A 19,318-nucleotide genomic window follows, 5' to 3' on the forward strand; every position below is an offset into this window, starting at 1 on the left:
TTCAAAATTTCGTTAGTGGCATTCAGGTTCATCCTGTATATAATTGTAACATTTAAATGTTTTTGGTGCATTAAAAACAAAATGTGTGTGTGTGTGTGTGTGTGTGTGTGTGTGTGTGTGTGTGTGTGTGTGTGAGAGAGAGAGAGAGAGAGAGAGAGAGAGAGAGAGAGAGAGAGACTGTCTGATTAAAATCAAAGTATAATGCAATATCAGCTTTTACAAAAGAAGCTACAATGATTCCTGTCACAAACAAGTCCTCATAAGTCTGGAATAGAATGTTTGAAAGTTCCCACCTGGAAACGTCCGGAACATGCCGCACGGAGACAGGGAAAGCTATCGTCCTTGCCCGATCCACCAGATATGTAACATGCTGGCCGTGGACACCTCTCATTGTCACATTTGTATATCTTCGCATTAGCGTAGCCTGTAAAAAAACATTAAAATGTTCTAAATTAGTGGAGATTTCCAGCTCAGAGAGAGAACAAATTTGAGAAACTTTACAAGTCTGCAAGCAATACCATTGCAAATGACATACATACATACATACATCAGAATAGCTGTTTTACTATCAGAACATTACACCAGCATGTTCCAGTAGCGCAAAGATGGCTATCCCATTATTTAGGTAGGGAGAACAGACGTACTCCGCAAGCCATGTACAGTGCACGGTGGACGGTACCCTCCCACCCACAGACAGAACGAGGGAAAAACTACTGTCTATACGCCTCTGCACGAGCCCCTATTTCTCGAATCTTATCTTTGTGGGCCCTACGCGAAATGTATCTTAGTGGCAGTAGAATTGGTAGTGTTCTTAGAAATGAATGTCTTCTTCCCTCCACAGATTCTGACTCGAGCTTCCGAAGCATATCCGTAACACTCGCATGCCGATCAAACGTACCAGTAACAAAGCTCGCAGCTCGCATCTAAATTGCTTCAATGTCTTCTTTCAATCTGACCAAGTGCGGATCCCAAACACACGAGTAGTACCCAAGAATAGGTCACACTAGTCTCCTTTACAGATTAACCATACTTTCCTAAAATTTTCCCAATACACCAAAGGCAACCATTCGCCTTCTTTATCACAATCCTCACACACTTGTCCCATTTCATATCGCTTTATATTGTTCGGATAGTTAAAAGACATGACTGTGCCAAGCAGAACACTACTAAGGCTGAAAGGGTTTGTTTTTCCTACTCATCCACATTAACTTACATTTTTCTACATTGAGAGCCAGCTGCCACTCATCACACGAACTAGAAGTTTTGTCTAGGTCATAAACAGCACAGCATCATCAGCGAACAATATCAGACTGCTGCCCACCCCGTCTGCCAGATCATTTATGTATATAGAAAATAGCAATGGTCCTGTCACATTTCCCTGGGGTACTCCTGATGTTGCTCCTGTCTACAATTACCATTCACCATCAACAACAACAACAACAACAACAACAAACTGGCTTCTATTACTTAAGAAGTCTACAAGCCACTCACATATCTGTGAACTTATTTCATATGCTCGTACCTCTGTTAACAACCTGCAATGGGGCACCGTGTCAAGTCTAGCAATACGGAATCTACCTATTGCCCTGCATCCACAGTTTGCAGTATATCATGTGAAAAAACGGCAAGTTGATATGAGAATGCAGGTTTTATTGGCAAATCTTGAAGATAAAATCTTATCGAACTGACAGCCGAGTCAGTGTGTTGCTATCTGGCAACATTTCAGCACGTTTCTCACTTTCAATCTTCACGTGAAGTGTAAATCATCTTCATCTTCACCTGAAGAAGCATCGACTCGGCAGTCGACCCGAGAAGATTTTATCGAGCGCCAGCCGAGTTTCGCACGAGCAATGCTTTCTGAGGGTGTGCTGATTTGTGGACACGAGCTTTTTGATCTCTAGGAAATTTACTGTATTCGAACTCAGAAAATGCTCTAGAATTCTGTAGTAAACCGATGTTAAGGATACTGGCCTGCAATTTTGCCGGTCTATTCTTTTATCCTTCTTATATACAGGAGTCGCCTGCAATTTTTTTCAGTCGTTTGGCACTTTGCGCTGGTCGAGAGATCCGTGATAAATGCAAACTAAGTAAGGGGCCAAATGACAGTAACACAAATTCGGATTCCATTCAGACCTGACAGCTTATTTGCTTTCAACTATTTCAGTTGTTTCTCTACGCCAGAGATGCTTATTACTATGTCATCCGCACAGGACTCTGTGCGATGGTCAGACGACAGTATGTTTGTACGTTTCTCCTGTGTGAACGATTTCTTAAATGAGGAACTTAAAACTTCGACCTTCCTTTTGCTATCGTCTACTGCCAAACCAGACTGGTTAACAAATGACTGGATGGAAGCCTTAGACCTGCTTAAATATTTTACATAGGACCAGATTTTTTTTTTTTTTGGTTCTCCATCACAGCTTAAGCCAAGGTATGGTGGTGGTAGCTGCTGCACGCTTCATGCATAGATCTTTTAACAGACACACAAACCTCTACTAGTGTTTATCTGTCATCATTTGCCTGTCCTCTCTTGAGCAGTGAGCACACCAGTATTTGCTTCCTCAGTATTTTGTGAATTTCGTTATTAAATCACAGGGGGTCCTTCCCATCCTTAATCCACTTACTAGGTACATACTTGCCCAGAGCACAATTTATGATCTGTTTAAACTTTGCCACAATTCCTCTATGGCCACCATTCTGGAAGTAAATGATTGCAGTTCACTGTCCAAATGAGATGCTGGCAACTGCTTATCTTCTCTTTCTAACAGAAACACTCGCCTAGCCTTCTTGACTTATTTATTAATTTTCATAACGATAGCTGTTATGATGACATCATGATCATTACTTCCAGTCTCTACACTGACACCATTGACAAGGTCCAATCTGTTTGTAGCTACATGGTCTGAGATGCTTCCATTGCAGTGGGCTGCCAAACTAGCTGTTCAAAACAATTTTCGGAAAATGTGTTCAAAAGTACTTCACAAGACTGACTGACTGTAATCCTGCAATGAATCCATACATGTCCCAGCCTATACTCCGTAGGTTAGAGTGACACCAACTAGTATCGAACGATCCGGGTATTTACGCACAATGACCACAGACTTTGGAAAATCCATGATGGAATGTAACAAGGCCTTTGTCAAAAAAAAAGACAACACCCCCCCCCCCCCCCCCACACACACACTCACTAGCGCACGCGTGCACACACACATACACACGTCTGGCTTCAGCTGCCAGAGACAGTGGACATTTGTGTGTGAGTTGCGTTACAGTGACTGTGTGCACGCATGCATGCACTCACGTGTGTGTGTGTGTGTTTTCGACAAAGGCCTTATTGGCCGAAAGCTCATTTTGTAACTGTCTTTTATTGTGCCTATCTGCAACTCGGCATCTCTGCTATATGGTGAGTAGCAACTATCCTTTACATAGTGACCATAAACTGTCATTGAATGACTCTCATATTGACCATAGATAGAGGTCTGCGCGGATGCGGATATCCGAGGTATTTGTTACTTGGCGGATAAAATCGCGACCAGTGCGGATATCCGCGGGTCATCTGCGGATAATGAGCAAGGCATCTGCCCAGTACGTATGTTGCAATGTTAGTTGAAAACTTCAAGTCTGTTGACATTCTTGGAACCTTGCACGGCCCGGGTAGAGCGGATGTCTGTTGTCCTCAGCCCCTGGCTATGACCGACGTAGCTGTACCCAAGCTGTACCCAAGAGAACAGCGTCTAATCCGTTTCCGCGACCGTGTCTTTTGTGCTGCCTGTGAAGTGCTCTCTGGGTGGCAAACCTGCCCACTGTCTACCAGACAGGTGCCCGTTGCAATTTTCCGCTGCCTTCAGTTAGCGCTTTGCAGTGACCGAGTGACAACATGCATCGTAGCAAATATCAGTGAGAGTTCTTTCTTCAAATGGATACAATTTCGTGTAAGGTGAAAAAAGGTGATTTTACATTAGTGAAGGGAAAACAAATTGAAATCGCCAATTTGGAAAAAATTCGGATACGTATTCGATGGCAACGAAAAGATAAAAGATATAGTGGCTTGTTTTGCATGTAAAAAAGTATATTCCTACACTAGACACAAAAGTGGAACTTCAAATTTGCTAAAACATTCGTGTGATGCTGGACAAAGTAGCATAATTACTTATTTAAATACCAAGAGAGACGTGAAATTTCCTGAAGTTCCACCAAATTTGAAGACAGCCGCGACAGAAAAACTTATCAATATTGTCAGCAAAGACATTTCACCATTCGAAGTTGCGTGTGGATCTGGGTTTCTGGAGACTACATGGCTTCAAAAATTTGACACATCCAAGCAGTGAGTACAAAAAAACTGTCTGTAAATGATGCAATGTGCTAGTAACAGTTTAAAACCATCGTCATTTTCAGCTGCCTTGGCACAAGAGCAGCGAAATATAATTGTTTTTATACTTGTATTTTCATCATTTAATACTATTACATTGAATTTTATTTTTTTAAATAGCGTTTCCAATCTCACGAGATCCGAGCCGCTACTGTGTGTGCTCCGAAGCGCCAATGCTTTCCTGTTTGGAATGGTCTGCTTTAGAGTAGGTATAGAGCATTTCCTGTGATTTAAGAAGTCAAAAGTAGTTAAGTTGTCGCAGAAATGGCACCCTAACAATAACTATGTCATTACATACCATAATTCTAAGTACCACTGTCTATTACTATTAATTACTCATTCAAAACTTAAATATATGCGGATAAGGAACTTGCGGATGCGGATTAATTGCTGTGGATGCGGATTAGTACCTCGCGGATGCAGTGCGGATGCGGATTGCACTTTTCTTATCCGCGCAGACCTCTAACCATAGACTTTCTTTGAACTGTCACAGACGATTCGTGTGGTTGGCAAAAACATTTAACAATTTACTTTGTTTCACTTAGACGTGACATACATTACCAGATAACTTCACTATCACATTCAGTTTCAGGCTAAGAGGAGACAATATATTTGTCGACAACAGTGAACACTGCCGCTTCTATGTTGTCCAACCTGTCTTTCCGATAAAACATTCCACGACTTGCTAAATATCTCATAGATTTTTACTTTGTGTTTTCGCCAGCTCTCAGTCCCAAGAATAATTCAAGGCCTAGAACTTTCCGGGAAGGCAGTAAATACGGGAACTTTGTTACGAATATTTTGACAATTTACTGATAAAATTGTTACAGTTGAACTGTCTTTACTCTGAACACAGTCTGATTACCCTACATGCTTACTGACTGGAAAGTGTTCATGAGAGTACCGCAAACTACTGCCTAGACTAAAAAACATCTATCATGGGCATAGACCTGTACCTCCTCTGTCTTTCTGCAGGTGACAGAACATTATTGTCAAGTGAAGCAAAGAAGCAGCAGCAAATAAAGTAAACTGTGTTTTTGGGAATTCCAAAATGTTTTGGCATCAAAAACCAGCAACGCAATTTACTTAGTTTTCCATCACAGTTGTGTACAATCTTTAATGGTGCTAGTTTCAAAACACTTGTGTTCATTTTCAACCTTTACCTACATTTCTATTATTTGCCTGTAGCATACTTACAATGCAACATTTAATAGGCTTCAGACGGACAACTGTGGAATGTAACAGAGGAATTATGTTACAGTCAAATCAATCAATGGTTTGCATATGAATGCAACCGTTTGAGATTAGTGACCACTGAGGATTATATGCAACTGTGACTGAAAACTAACTAAATAGTAAGTGATGTTTTGGTTCAACTTGTTATTTAGTTTGGCACAAAGGTTTTTAAATTAGGAAACCACAAACTCATTTAGTTTTATACAATCAAATTCCCCTCTTCCTATTAATACAGAGTTCCAACCAAAAATAACACAGTGCAGAGACAAGCTCTATCCGAAAAGTTCAGTGAATGATCTCATAAAATAAAGGAAACAAGATTTACACACAAAATACCTTTACTGGTCTTGAATGTAATCACCACTGCCTACATCACAGTTCTCACACTGGTTGTAAAGCTGTCAGAAAATGTCAGCAAACACTTCTTGTGGAACTGCTCAAAGCACCGTTGTCACGAGATTGTTTGGGAAAGACTCAGTATCAGGGATGGGCATAAAATAGTAATGGGTCCTCATATCATCAACCACACTCATCTCCTTAACTAACCAAAAACTTTAGAGTGTGATTGTACGTAAGTTCCCCAATCATACTATAATCTTCACTGGAGACTTTAATCATCCAACAATTAAATGGGAAAATTACAGTTTTGTTAGTGGTAGGCATGATAAGGGATCCTATGAAACATTACTAAATGCCTCCTCTGAAAGCTATCTAGAACAGATAGATAGGAACCCCACTCACGACAGATATATATCGGATCTAATGGCAACAAATAGACCTGATCTCTGGTATCAGTGACCATAACCCAAGTGTGGCAACAGTGATTATCAAAGGACAACTAAAACAATCAGAAAAATATATATGTTCAATAAAGTAAATAAAAAATCAGTAGTGTGATATCTCAATGAGGAACTTAAAACTTTCAGCACAGGGCAGGAGCATGTAGAAGAACTATGGCTCAAGTTTAAAAAAATAGTTGACCATGCACTGAGATAGATATGTACCCAGCAGAACAAAATGGGAGGGACCCTCCATGGTATACAAGTACAGTAAAGAAATTTCTAAAGCAGCAGAGACTACAGCATAATCGGGTATGACAAAACACAGGACAATAGATAGAGAGATGCTGAATGAAACACATTCGGCTGTCAAGAGAGCAAAGACTACCGTAGCAGTATTTTGGCAAATGATCTTTAAACCCCAAAGAAATTCTGGTCATATGCAAAGGCTGTTAGTAGAATCTAATTTAGCAATTAGTCACTCGTGGATGAGACAGGTACTGAAATTGAGGGTTACAAAACGAAAATTGAAATTCTTAGCTCGGTGTTCTTTTACATGGCAAAACCCAGGAGAATAGACCAAATTTAATTCTCATAAAAGTGAAAAGATGAGGGAAATAAGTATCAGTGTCAGTGGTGCCGAGACACATATGAAATAGTTAAGACTGGACAAATCTCCAGGACCTGATGGAAAGCCTATCAGATTCTATACTGATTTTGCAGCTAAGTTAGCACCTCTATTACATATTGTAGAATCCTCCAACAAGAAACTGCACCAGTAGTTGGAAAAAAAAAAAAAACACAGGTCACACCCATCTGCAAGAAGGGCACTAGAAGTGTGCCACGAAACTACTGTCCGCTATCCTTAACATCAACTTATTGTAGAATCTTAGAACATACCTAAGCTCAAACATGATTTATCTCTAACAGAATGACTTCATCCATGGATTCCAAAAATATACATCACGTGAAATCCAACTCGCACTTTTCTCACATGACATAGTGAAAGCTTTGGATTAAGGCAGTCGGGTAGATGCAATATTTAATGATTTCTGAAAAGCATTTTACTCAGTACCACACCTAAGCTTATTGTCAAAAGTACAATCATATGTGGTATAAATTGAAATTTGTGACTCAACTGAGGACTTTTTGGTAGGGAGGACGCAGCATGTTATATCGGATGGAGAGTAATTGCCAGATTTAGAAGTAACTTTGGGTGTGCCCCAGGGAAGAGTGTTGGCACTCTTCTTTTCATTTTGTATATTATTGATCTTAAACACAATATTAATATAACAACAAAAATAATCAATTTTTGACAATATAATGTAACTGAACAGATAAAAAAACATCTATTCACCAAGCAGCAGCAGGAGAACACACACATTAAAAAAAGGTTTTACTTATGCAACCTTTCAGAGCCAGCAGCTCTTTCTTCTGGCAGAAGATTTGAAGGGGAAGGAAGAGGGATGAAGGAAAAGAACTGGAGAGGTTTAGGAAAAGGGGTACAATTAGTAAGTCAGCCAAAACCTCAGGTCGGGGGAGACTTACTGGGTGGGATGAGAAGGAAAGACTGACTGCCGGGTGACTGCACCGGATGAGATTTGAAAACCTGAGAGCTTAAACGTGGAAGATAGGATAACATGCAAGGCAGAGATAATTGCCAAAACATCGTGCAAGAGTTAATAAGAGTGAAAAGCTAAGTGCATTGTGTGTAACAGAGGTCGGAGGGGATGGCGAAAAATAGACAGGTGAGAAAATGAAAGGTGCGGAAAACTAAATTAGAGTGAAGAAAGGAGTAGTTACTGTGAAGAAAAGTTGAGACAGAAGAAATTAATGTAAATTAAGGCCAGGTGGGTGACAAGAACCAAGGATACGTTGTAACGCTAGTTCCCCCGTGCACATAGTTCTGAGAAACTGGTGTCTGGGGGAAGAATCCAGATGGTGTGTGTGGTGGAACAGGCACCGAGGTCACAACCGTCATGTTGTAGAGCATGCTCTGCAACAGGGTATTGTGTGTTGCTGGTGTACACGTTCTGCCTACACCCACTCATCCTAACAGACAAATGGGTGGTGGTCATGCCGATGCAGAAGGCCAAATGGTGTTTTCATAAGAGCTGGTGTATGACATGTTGTTTCACCTTTGATAGCTTTTTTTTTCTTTTTTCTTTTTTTGGCTGTTACAGGGCTGGTCATAGAGGGGTGCATAGGGCAAGTCTTGCACAAGGGATGTTCACAGGGGTAAGGTAGGTGTAATGGGCAAAATCTTAGACAGACCTGATCTCATTTCAGGGCATCATTTTAGGAAGTCATGGCCTTTTCGAAGTAGCCGATTAATGCATTCGAGACCAGGATAATACTGAATTTCAAGTGGTGTGCTCTGGTGATGTTTTTGGAGGAGTCAGCAGTAACAGGATTGAGTGTGATGGCCCGGGAAAACTGCTTTTGATCTAGACTGGTGGGGTAATAACATCCAGTGAAGGCTGATGTTAGAGTGGTGGAACATTGCTGTATCCAAACAAATACATTTGCCTCTAATGCCAAGGCTGTATGTGAGGGAACATTTGACATGGAAAGGATAGTAACTGTCAAAATGTAAGCACGGTTGTTTGTTAGTAGGTTTAATGTGGACAGATATGTGCAGCTGACCCTCAGTGAGGATAAGATCAACATCGTGGAAAGTGGCATGGGATTCTGAATAGGACCACGTGAAATTCAACTGGGAGGAGGTATTCAGAAATTACAGGAATTTTAACCTGTCAGCCTCACCACGAGTCCTTACGCGAAAGATGTCATCTTTGTATCTACGCCAAACAAGGGCCCGAAGCCTTATGGGTCCCAGGAAAGTCCTCCTCCAAGCGACCCATGAAAAGGTTGGCACAGGAGGGAGCCATGCTGGTTCCCATGTACGTACCCCTAATGCTGTTTGTATGTCTGCACCTCAAACGTGAAGTAAATGTTACCAAATATAAAGTTGATTAAGGTGGGCAGGAAGGACGTCATAGGTTTGGAATCAGGTGGGCACTGACTGAGGAAATGTTCAGCAGGAGACAGAACATGTACTTGGGGGGATGTTGGCAACATTTGACAGGCTTCAGACTGACATCTGAGGAATTACGTTACAGTCAAATATTAGAGATGTAATCAATGGTCAGAAAATGAATGCAAGCCTTATCAATGGTGATAAGCAAGGTGTGCTGGGAGTCAGACAGACTAGGATTTCAGACAATCTGTGAAATGGTTGGTTTCTTTAATATAGGAGTCTTTTTACTATAGGTTGTTGAGGCTGATCAATGCAGTGCTTTGAAGCCAGCAACATAGGATGGTCAGGATGATTGGGTTTCTGGATCTTACAAAGGAGGTAAAAAGTGGGAGAGCATGGTTTGGATGGGGTAGGAAGTTGTATGGATTGAGATGTTAGTCCTTGTGAGGGGCCTGAAGCTTTAAGGAGGGACAGCAGGTCAGTTTGAATCACAGGGATGGGATCTTGATGGCAAATGCTGTGTGTAGAGGTGTCAGACAGCTGGCACAGACCTTCACTAACACACTCCTGTCAGTCAACTACCACAGCCTTAGACCCTTTGTCTGCTAGGGTGATAATGAAAGGGTTGTCAGCTTTTGGGGAACGTAGAGCCTTGAGTTCTGCAGGGGGCAGATTATGGTCATGTTGTAGGGACCTGAGGAATGCTTGGAAGAGACGATTTTGAGGTATAGGTATAGGATGTATTCCGGCAACACATGATACTCTGAAACTTCCTGGCAGATTAAGCGCACACTCCGCTGCAGAGTGAAAATCTCATTCTGCAAACACGATACCCTGTTGCAAAGCATGCTCTACAAGCCGACAGCCGTGACCTCAGTGCCTGTTCCACCACAAATGCCACCTGGATTCTTCCCCCAGACACCAGTTCCCCAGAACTCTGCACGTGGAAACTAGCTCTACAACATGTCCTCGGTTCTCGCCACCCACCTGGCCTTAATTTATATTACTTCCTTCTGTCTCAGCCTTTCTTTAAAGTAACTACTCCTTTCTTCAATCAGTTTTACTTCTCTACATGTTTCACATTCTGACACGATTATTATTCACCAACCTCCTCCCACCTCTGTTACATACAATGCATTTAGATTTTCATTCTTATTAACTTTTGCATGATGTTTAGCAATAATTACTATCTAGCATATTATCCTGTGTTCCACCTTTAAGGTCTCCATCTTCAAATCTCATCCAGTGCAATCCCAAACAGTCAGTCTTTCCTTCTCATCCCATCTGGTAAGTCTCCCCCGACACAGGTTCTGGGCCATTTCCCAACAGTACCCCTTTTCCTAAACCTCTTCCTTCCCCTTCAAGTCTTCTGTCGGAAGAAGCCAAAACCAACCAAAGCCAAATATTAAAAGTAACCTGAGAATTTTTTGCAGATGATGCAGTTATCCATAATGATGTATTGTCTGTAGGAAGTTGCACAAATATTCAGTCAGATCTTCATAAGATCTCAAAGTGGTGCACAGAATGGCAACTTGCTTTAATTGTTCAGAAATATAAAACTGTGGACTTTGCAAAAAGATAGAAAAAAAACATGGTATGCTATGACTACGATATTAATGACTCACAGTTGGAATCGTCCTACTCTTACAAATACCTGTGGTGTAATATTTTGTAGGTATATGAACTGGAATGATCACATAGGCTCAGCCATGGATACAGCAGGTGGCAGACTTCAGTTTATTGCTGGGGAAAAGTGCTATGCATCTGCAAAGGAGACTTCTTACAGATCACTTGTGTAACCCATTATCGAACACTGGTACAGTGTGTGGAACTCATACCAAATAGGACCAACAGGCGATATTGAATGTATACAGAGATGGGCAGCACGAATTCTCTAATGTTCATCTGGCCCTTGGGAATGTGTTACGGAGATGCTGAAGAAACTGAACTGGTGGACACTTGCAGGTAGGCATAAATTATACTGAGAAAGTCTCCTGACAAAATTTCAACAACTGGCTTTCAATGATAACCCTAAGAATACACTACAACTCTGTACATATTGCTCACATTGGGATCGAGAGGACAAGATTAGATTACTCACAGCATATGCAGAATCATTTAATTTTCAGCAATTGTGCTTCCCGCATTCCATATGTGAATGGTAAGGGAAAAAAACATTAGTAACTAGTACAGTGGGCCGTATTGTTTGCCGTGCACTCCACGGTGCTTTGCAGAGCACAGATGTAGTTCCTAGTCACATTTTGATGGATATCCACAATGTCTGCAAATGTTCACGAGCAATAGCTCTTGCAACATCTTTGCTTATCTTCGGCTCTCCTGCTCTCATTTTCAAACACAGCCACTGATCATCCGCAAGCATCCATCACACTGTCTTGGAGTTGTGCACCTTGACCCAAATGTGACTCATTTTCAACACCACACTTCTATCTTTCAGGAATTTAAAACAGTCAAGCAGACACTTCTAACTCACTACTTCAACACAGTATACTTGTACTAACATTCAATGAGTCTCCGATGCCATTTTCCCTAATTTGAAGCAAAAATTCACATTAACGCATTGCTACATTTTGCAATGATATAAGTGTGATGGATGCTTGCAGACGATCAGCAGTTGTCTTTAATAATGGCAGCAAAACAGTTTAAGATAAGCAAAGACAGTGTAGGCACTACTGTTCAACATGTGCACACATTGCGGATATCCAACAATGCGTGACCACAGTTCTTGGTTTGTTCCAACAACGCGTGACCACAGTTCTTGGTTTGTAACTCTTGTTTCCTTTACTTTTTGAGACCATCTACCGAACTTTTCAGCTGCACCTTGTATTTCTAAGTTCTTGTGATGAAAATTTAAATTGGAAAAAACTGAGCCAGTTGGCTAAGGCAGTGTTTAGCACACTGGGCTCACTTTCGGGAGGGCAGTGGTTGAAATCCTAGTTTCACCAGTTTGCCCAAAATGATAAGGCGAACACTGGGAATGGTTTCTTTGAGAAGGACACGGCCAATTTCCTCTGCCGAACTTCTCGAATCCGAGATCGCGCTCTGTAACTAATTACTCATTTGTCGATACAGTGCTCCATCCTAATTTTCCTTCATTCCCGCTACAAACAGAAAAAACAACACAGCAGTCCTGCTGAACACTTAGGTTCAGTTACATCTACCACAACAGTGACAGCCACCATCAGGGACACAGAATTCAGTATTTCAAAGTATTTTGCATATTCTCATTCAATAACATTCCACATAGGTGGAATGTGGCGTTGGTATTAAAATTCATGGAGAAGAAGTAAAAACTTTTGAGGTTCGCCGATGACATTGTAATTCTGTCAGAGACAGCAAAGGACTTGGAAGAGCAGTTGAACGGAATGGACAGTGTCTTGAAAGGAGGATATAAGATGAATATCAACAAAAGCAAAACGAGGATAATGGAATGTAGTCAAATTAAATCGGGTGATGCTGAGGGAATTAGATTAGGAAATGAGACACTTAAAGTAGTAAAGGAGTTTTGCTATTTAGGGAGTAAAATAACTGATGATGGTCGAAGCAGAGAGGATATAAAATGTAGACTGCCAATGGCAAGGAAATCGTTTCTGAAGAAGAGAAATTTGTTAACATCGAGTATAGATTTAAGTGTCAGGAAGTCGTTTCTGAAAGTGTTTGTATGGAGTGTAGCCATGAATGGAAGTGAAACATGGATGATAACTAGTTTGGACAAGAAGAGAATAGAAGCTTTTGGAATGTGGTGCTACAGAAGAATGCTGAAGATAAGGTGGGTAGATCACGTAACTAATGAGGAGGTATTGAATAGAATTGGGGAGAAGAGAAGTTTGTGGCACAACTTGACTAGAAGAAGGGATCGGTTGGTAGGGCATGTTTTGAGGTATCAAGGGATCACAAATTTAGCATTGGAGGGCAGCGTGGAGGGTAAAAATCGTAGAGGGAGACCAAGAGATGAATACACTAAGCAGATTCAGAAGGATGTAGGTTGCAGTAGGTACTGGGAGATGAAGAAGCTTGCACAGGATAGAGTAGCATGGAGAGCTGCATAAAACCAGTCTCAGGACTTAAGACCACAACAACAACAACAACAACAACAACAACATACCACCGGATAATATTCTGGGGTAATTCCTAACTTCAGCAAAACATATACCTATAGATTGTTTGCAGATGATGTTGCTGTTTACTGTTTAGTAAAGTCATCACAAAATCAAAACCAATTTACAAAATGATTTAGACCAGCTACCTGAAGGGTGTGAAAAGTGCTAATTGACCCTGAACAGTAAGAAGTGTGAAGCACCAATGGAGCACTTAAAAAATATCATTAAATTCTGGTTACACATTAAATTGTACAAAACTTAAGGGGTGGAGTTGCAATTAAGTACAGTAGAGCAGCAATTATCCGAATGTCGGTCCACTCTACGACTGCTTACTGAACTGTTACTCGCGCATGTCGCCCTTCCCCTACCTATATTCTTATTCCCTGCCTCTGATTTACGACGCACTACTAGTATGTACGTGATGCAGAAATTAAATTATGTTGGCAGCCCTAAGTAATAGTTGAACAGCACAGACAATCAATGTTATAAGGCTGTGGCGAAAAGCTCTATGTAAGTGTCTTAACTTTGTCTGTCTGCAGCTCAACATGTCTTCTTTACAATCAAACAATCCATCTTTTCCTATATTGTTGAATCAGTTATATGATTCACAAAAATTTTGAACATTTTTCCACACTTTCAAATGGGACACAGACAGTTGAGGTACACAAATTCTATCCCCTGGGTGAAAAGAGGTGGAAACAGGAACTGCAGCCAACCAAGTTCTGTCACTAACATTCCCAAATCCACAATAACATGACAGCCCTGTGAGGATGCAGGCTAAGGTCAGGAAAAATAAGAATATATAGGAATAAAGAACTATTTCACATCCAATCAGTTGTCTTTCATGCAGACAGACATACTGGAAGCCTCATAAAATAATGTATTGGGTACAACATCTGCTAAAACTCCATCCACGCATCTACTCTGAAGTGTAGACTGATGACGGATTCAGTGAGCAATGACAACATGACACACTTCTGATTGCAGGAGCCGATACAAGTTTTTAATGTTAAATAATAAGTGAATAAACTGTGTTTCTGGTTAAAGCACTGTCTTTTGTTCACAGCTAATTAGACTATCATCTTCTCCCAAACTGCAATCCACGCACCAGATCAATGTGTCACCACTACTGAGACTTCCTATTACATACAAATGATCATTCTGGGTTCTGGAGCAATGTAGGAACACACGAGGCAATATTAACTATGACTTATCTTAGAGGATGGATTAAAGAAAGGCAAACATACAATTACATTGTTTGTAGATTAACAGAATGGTCTGGACAATGATGGCTGCAATACACTCTTTGAAATCAGGAGGTAGCAGGGATAAAACAGTAGTTATAACAGTCTAAGGACATGAAAAGCTGGCAGTAGTTCAGAAGAGGGTAAAATGGGTTGTTACGTGTTCCTGGAGTTATTCAATATGTACACGGGGTAACCAATAAAGGAAACTGTGGTATCAGTCACCACCCGGTCGGACAAACTTCAAAATAGGTGCACCGCCAGTGATGTCGCCACATTTCCGACAGGTAACACCCCGGCATGAGGTCACTGCCACTAACGTTTGTGCCACTGCCGATGGTGCACAAACATCCTCTGTGGAACTCCAGCAGTGGGTCTACTTAAGTTCAAACATCCATGTACTTGAGACCATTTTGTGTGTGTGTGTGTGTGTGTGTGTGTGTGTGTGTGTGTGTGTGTGTGTGTGTGTGGGGGGGGGGGGGGGGCACGCGCGCAACTTCATAACATCTACAGACTTTCATAGTGGTCAGGGCTCATCTATGGACTAGTCATTGTATTGTAGATCTATTGTCTTGTAAACCTTTGTATCTGTATATATTTCAAGAATCAAATCTAATGATAGCAACCGATGTTCCACCTTTCCATACGGCGGAAACAAAAACAAACACACACACTTTCCACAAGAAGCCTAATGACACTAACGGGACAAGCGCGGGAAATGGGGTGTTTTGGGTTGGGGGCAAACTAAATATAAACAAATTTAGACGCCTTGCGTAGCTACAACGTGTAAGTGAAGACAGCCATGCATGAATACCCACACACCTCCCCAGGGGTCGTAACCCCTGCAACCCATAGAAGATAAAGATGCTTCAGTAGCTGATTAGTGTTTTTTGTCTTAAAAAAAAAAAAAAAAAAAAAAAAAAAAAAAAAAAAAAAAAAAAATCTCACGGGATAGAATGAACAGATCAGAAAGATAATATAATAAACTGAAACAGAAATTCGAGAAAACAGATAATTAAAATAAGTAATAAGTGTTTTTAAATTTAAAAAAATCCTCATGAGATAGAACGAACAGATCAGAAAAGTAAATAAAATAAGATAAAACAGAACTGGAGACAGCCACACTCAAACCAAACTCCGCGCCGTCATGACGTCACACACGACAACACCCTTAAGTCACGGGTCAAAGCAGACGCGTGGGATCGGACGCTTCTGTCGACCCATTTTGCCAACTCTTTCCTATTTTTATTTAAATTTCATGTTTATTAACTACTATAAATGTTAATTAACAAATAATGAATCACAAATTTATGTACATTTTAGTCAGTTGCTGCATAACAGATACACATCAGCATCTCCGCTATTCAGTAAGTAGCAATGTATACGTTTCATAATATGATCATTATTAAATTCTAGATTCAATTGTTCAATCAAAATAGATTAACCTGAAACTGAATTCCTTAAAAAGTGATGTAATTTTAGTAATTATATATTGTCAACTTGATGCAATCTTCTTGTAAGAATGGCTTAAATATTGGTGTTCATCTCCCCACCCCCCAAAAAAGTTGTATGCCTCATACCAAGAAAATTTTACTCATGTTGAAGACTGCTCAAAGATCAATATTCTGTGGAAAACTTACACAATAAAGCACTGTCATTGAGCATCCTATATCTTAGTGCTGGCGGGTCTTGAGACCTCGAGTCCGTCCACAGCTCGTGGTATAGTGGCTAGCGTCACTGCCTCTGGATCATGGGCTACTGGGTTCAATTCCAGCCAGGTTGGGGATCTTTTTGCCCGGGGACTGGGTGCTTGTGTTATCATCATTCGTGACAATGGTTAGATTGGAATGTGTGAAAATTGGGAATTTGTACAAGCACTGATGAGCGTGCAGTTGAGCGCCCAACAAACCAATCATCATCATCATCATCATCATCATCTTTCACAATGTATCACATGACATCTAGGCCAACAGTAACAGCCACAGCAAGATTCTGCTTCTGAAGCCATTAATATGTAATACAATAATATGAAACAGCTTTATAATAATAATAATAATAATAATAATAATAATAAGAGATACAAACCAAGCTTAATCGTAATGTTCCGTTCAAGTTCATTTTTGAATCTGACAGTCTGCACCCCAGAGATTGCTTTTACCACAGTTGATTTGCCGTGCGCTACATGACCAATGGTTCCTGCAAAAATATGGGGAACAGAACATTATCAAAACTTTGAACACACGAACGAACGAACAAACGAACGACCGCATGCACGCACAAATGCACTTTGGGCTGGAATGGGCGATACAGCAATTATAAATGTACATGCTGCTTTATCTTTGTGAAGTTATAAATTCTGGTACAGACTGACCTTGGAATTAATGCCAAATTAGATCAAACTTCTGCAACTTAACTGAAAGGGCACCTATATGAAAATAAAGTGTTTAATCTTCAGTGGAGTTAAGATTTATAAAATGAGAGTTGTCCATTTTGAGATACATGGTGTTAAATATAGCTAGGTCAAATTTGGTGTATTTGGTAATTTTAAAAGTTGTAAACACATAATGAACTTTTTGTAGCAAAGTTCTTAATTTATTAATTTTACTACAGGAAGATTAACTGCACTGACAAAGGACCATGTTTCAGTGCCTTTTACACACTATGGGCAACTATTCGTTTAAAAAATTGAGCAAAATTTGTTGCAACAATTTTTTTAAGCAAAGCTGGAGAGAAATTGTGCCATGAGGATTGGTTTCTGGTATTATTCTTATCCTGCACAAAAAATATCAGGATGGCTAGTAGCCATATTGGGTCTGTGAAAAGTGAACTTTAGGGTCCTTTTCGCATGTTTAAAATTGCGAAGAAAGTTCCCTTGAGAAAACTGCTCTAGAAATTACATTAAACAACACACAAAGCTGAAACTTGAGGAGTTCATACAAATTTCAACAAAACAGATTGTCCAGCTGCGAATTATCGGTATCTTTCACACTAGATCAGTTGACACACAACTTTTGTTATGGAGTCTGCGAAATATCCAACAAATTCATTTATAAACAGCGGAAAAATGTTGTGTGTGCACACTATTTTTTTACATTGGGTTTCCGTATTACACAAAATAGCTATGGTTGAAGTCAGGGTCTTAGAAATGTTAAAAAACTACTTATAAAGCTCTCATAACGATTCAAGAGTAACTGTACCCGTGAATGTTTGAAAACTAAGTTACGAAACTATAATGACAGATGAAAGTATATTTTAAAGCTAATGTATACATACCGATATTAATTGTAGCCTGTTTACTTATGACTTCAGGTGAGAGGGGTGTCAACTTCGTCAAGTCCTATAAGAAATTATAAACCAATTTGTTAAAAGGAGCGTTACTGCATATCAAAGCAGGTACACAAATTGTGTGGAGTAACACACATGACGAGTGGAGTAACACACTTGATAAATGTAGCAATAAAACTAGAATTAACGTTACTTAACCACTTGACATTCCTGCCATTATTTCGGTGACATCGAATAATAGTTAACGAGCAAAAAATTTAGAATTAATGATTCAAAATCTGCCGGTATTATAAATACATATATACACAATAATAATCTTATTTACTCACGAGTTCTCCGTTAATAACAGCTGGGCTACCCATGTTCTTCAGTATATAAATATTTCGCTACTGCTAAGGTAAATTATAAATATGACTCCTATATCAATGAAAGATATACACAGATCTAATCATAAAATCCTATGCAATTAGGTGTAACAATGACACAACCTCTCACAAATTACTATCTACATAGGTTAGAACACGACATGCCAGATTCAAAGTACATGTTACCACGTTTTCAGAGTTGATATAACCATTCGACATTATACAAACCAATAAAGCTAAGATCATTTTTGTATAATAGAACATGTTATTTACATATAGCGAACGCAACTGTTACGAGTAAACAGAGAATGTTTGAAAATAGTAACCCGCATAATTTACATTACTCAACAAATGGCTGTCGCCTGTCTGCATTTTGATGTTGGCACGAGTGCATATCGTGCTTTGAGGTTGGAAATACTTTGACATTACAAGCGTCTGCTAGTTAAGCACTTGCAGTGTTTTTCCTTTTTGTGTCACAAGTTGCAGTTTGCCACTAACAATTTCGTACTGCATTTTTCCAACTGAATTACGGTGTTCATACCTGACATTGGCACTGTAAAGAAAGTTTTAATATTACACATGCATAAAACTGTTTCTGAAATTTCGGGCGAACTGCCGGCAATATGTGGACGCCGTATCTTCTTGCCATAGCCAAGACCTAGCGTATACTGGTAAAAGGGTGTCTGAAGATGGCTAGAAGACTCTGCTCCGAAGTATCGTGGAAGCTAGTTAACGACTTCCGCCAGTTTGCACGATATATCGTGGAACAGTCGGTAGATGTTACATAGTGGAACATCCCCTTGCATTTTTCATAGTTTGTGTGCGACAAATGTGCGTAATATACCTACATAAAAATACTCGTCGGAGACTTGTCCATTCCCTAATCAACGCTTTCGGAACGTGTGTTGCAGTTTTAGTTTTTATGACGAAAACGGCGCTGAA

The 19,318-nt window shown here is 40.1% G+C and overlaps 1 protein-coding gene across 1 annotated transcript in view; it reads right to left on the reverse strand.

The window, feature by feature from the left end:
• Positions 1 to 18,567, reverse strand: part of LOC126426936 (eukaryotic translation initiation factor 2 subunit 3) — a 100,858-nt gene extending 82,291 nt beyond the window's left edge. Inside the window, exons 1-4 of the mRNA XM_050089041.1 lie at positions 18,341 to 18,567; positions 18,000 to 18,063; positions 16,812 to 16,922; positions 294 to 424 (exon numbers count right to left, since the gene is read on the reverse strand). Coding sequence (XP_049944998.1) covers positions 294 to 424; positions 16,812 to 16,922; positions 18,000 to 18,063; positions 18,341 to 18,373 — 339 coding nt within the window. The 5' untranslated portion in view covers positions 18,374 to 18,567. The remainder of the gene's footprint in view (positions 1 to 293; positions 425 to 16,811; positions 16,923 to 17,999; positions 18,064 to 18,340) is intronic.
• Positions 18,568 to 19,318: the final 751 nt, after the last annotated feature.

This window comes from Schistocerca serialis, chromosome 11, assembly GCF_023864345.2.
Source record: "Schistocerca serialis cubense isolate TAMUIC-IGC-003099 chromosome 11, iqSchSeri2.2, whole genome shotgun sequence".
NCBI classification, from domain to species: Eukaryota; Metazoa; Arthropoda; class Insecta; order Orthoptera; family Acrididae; genus Schistocerca; species Schistocerca serialis.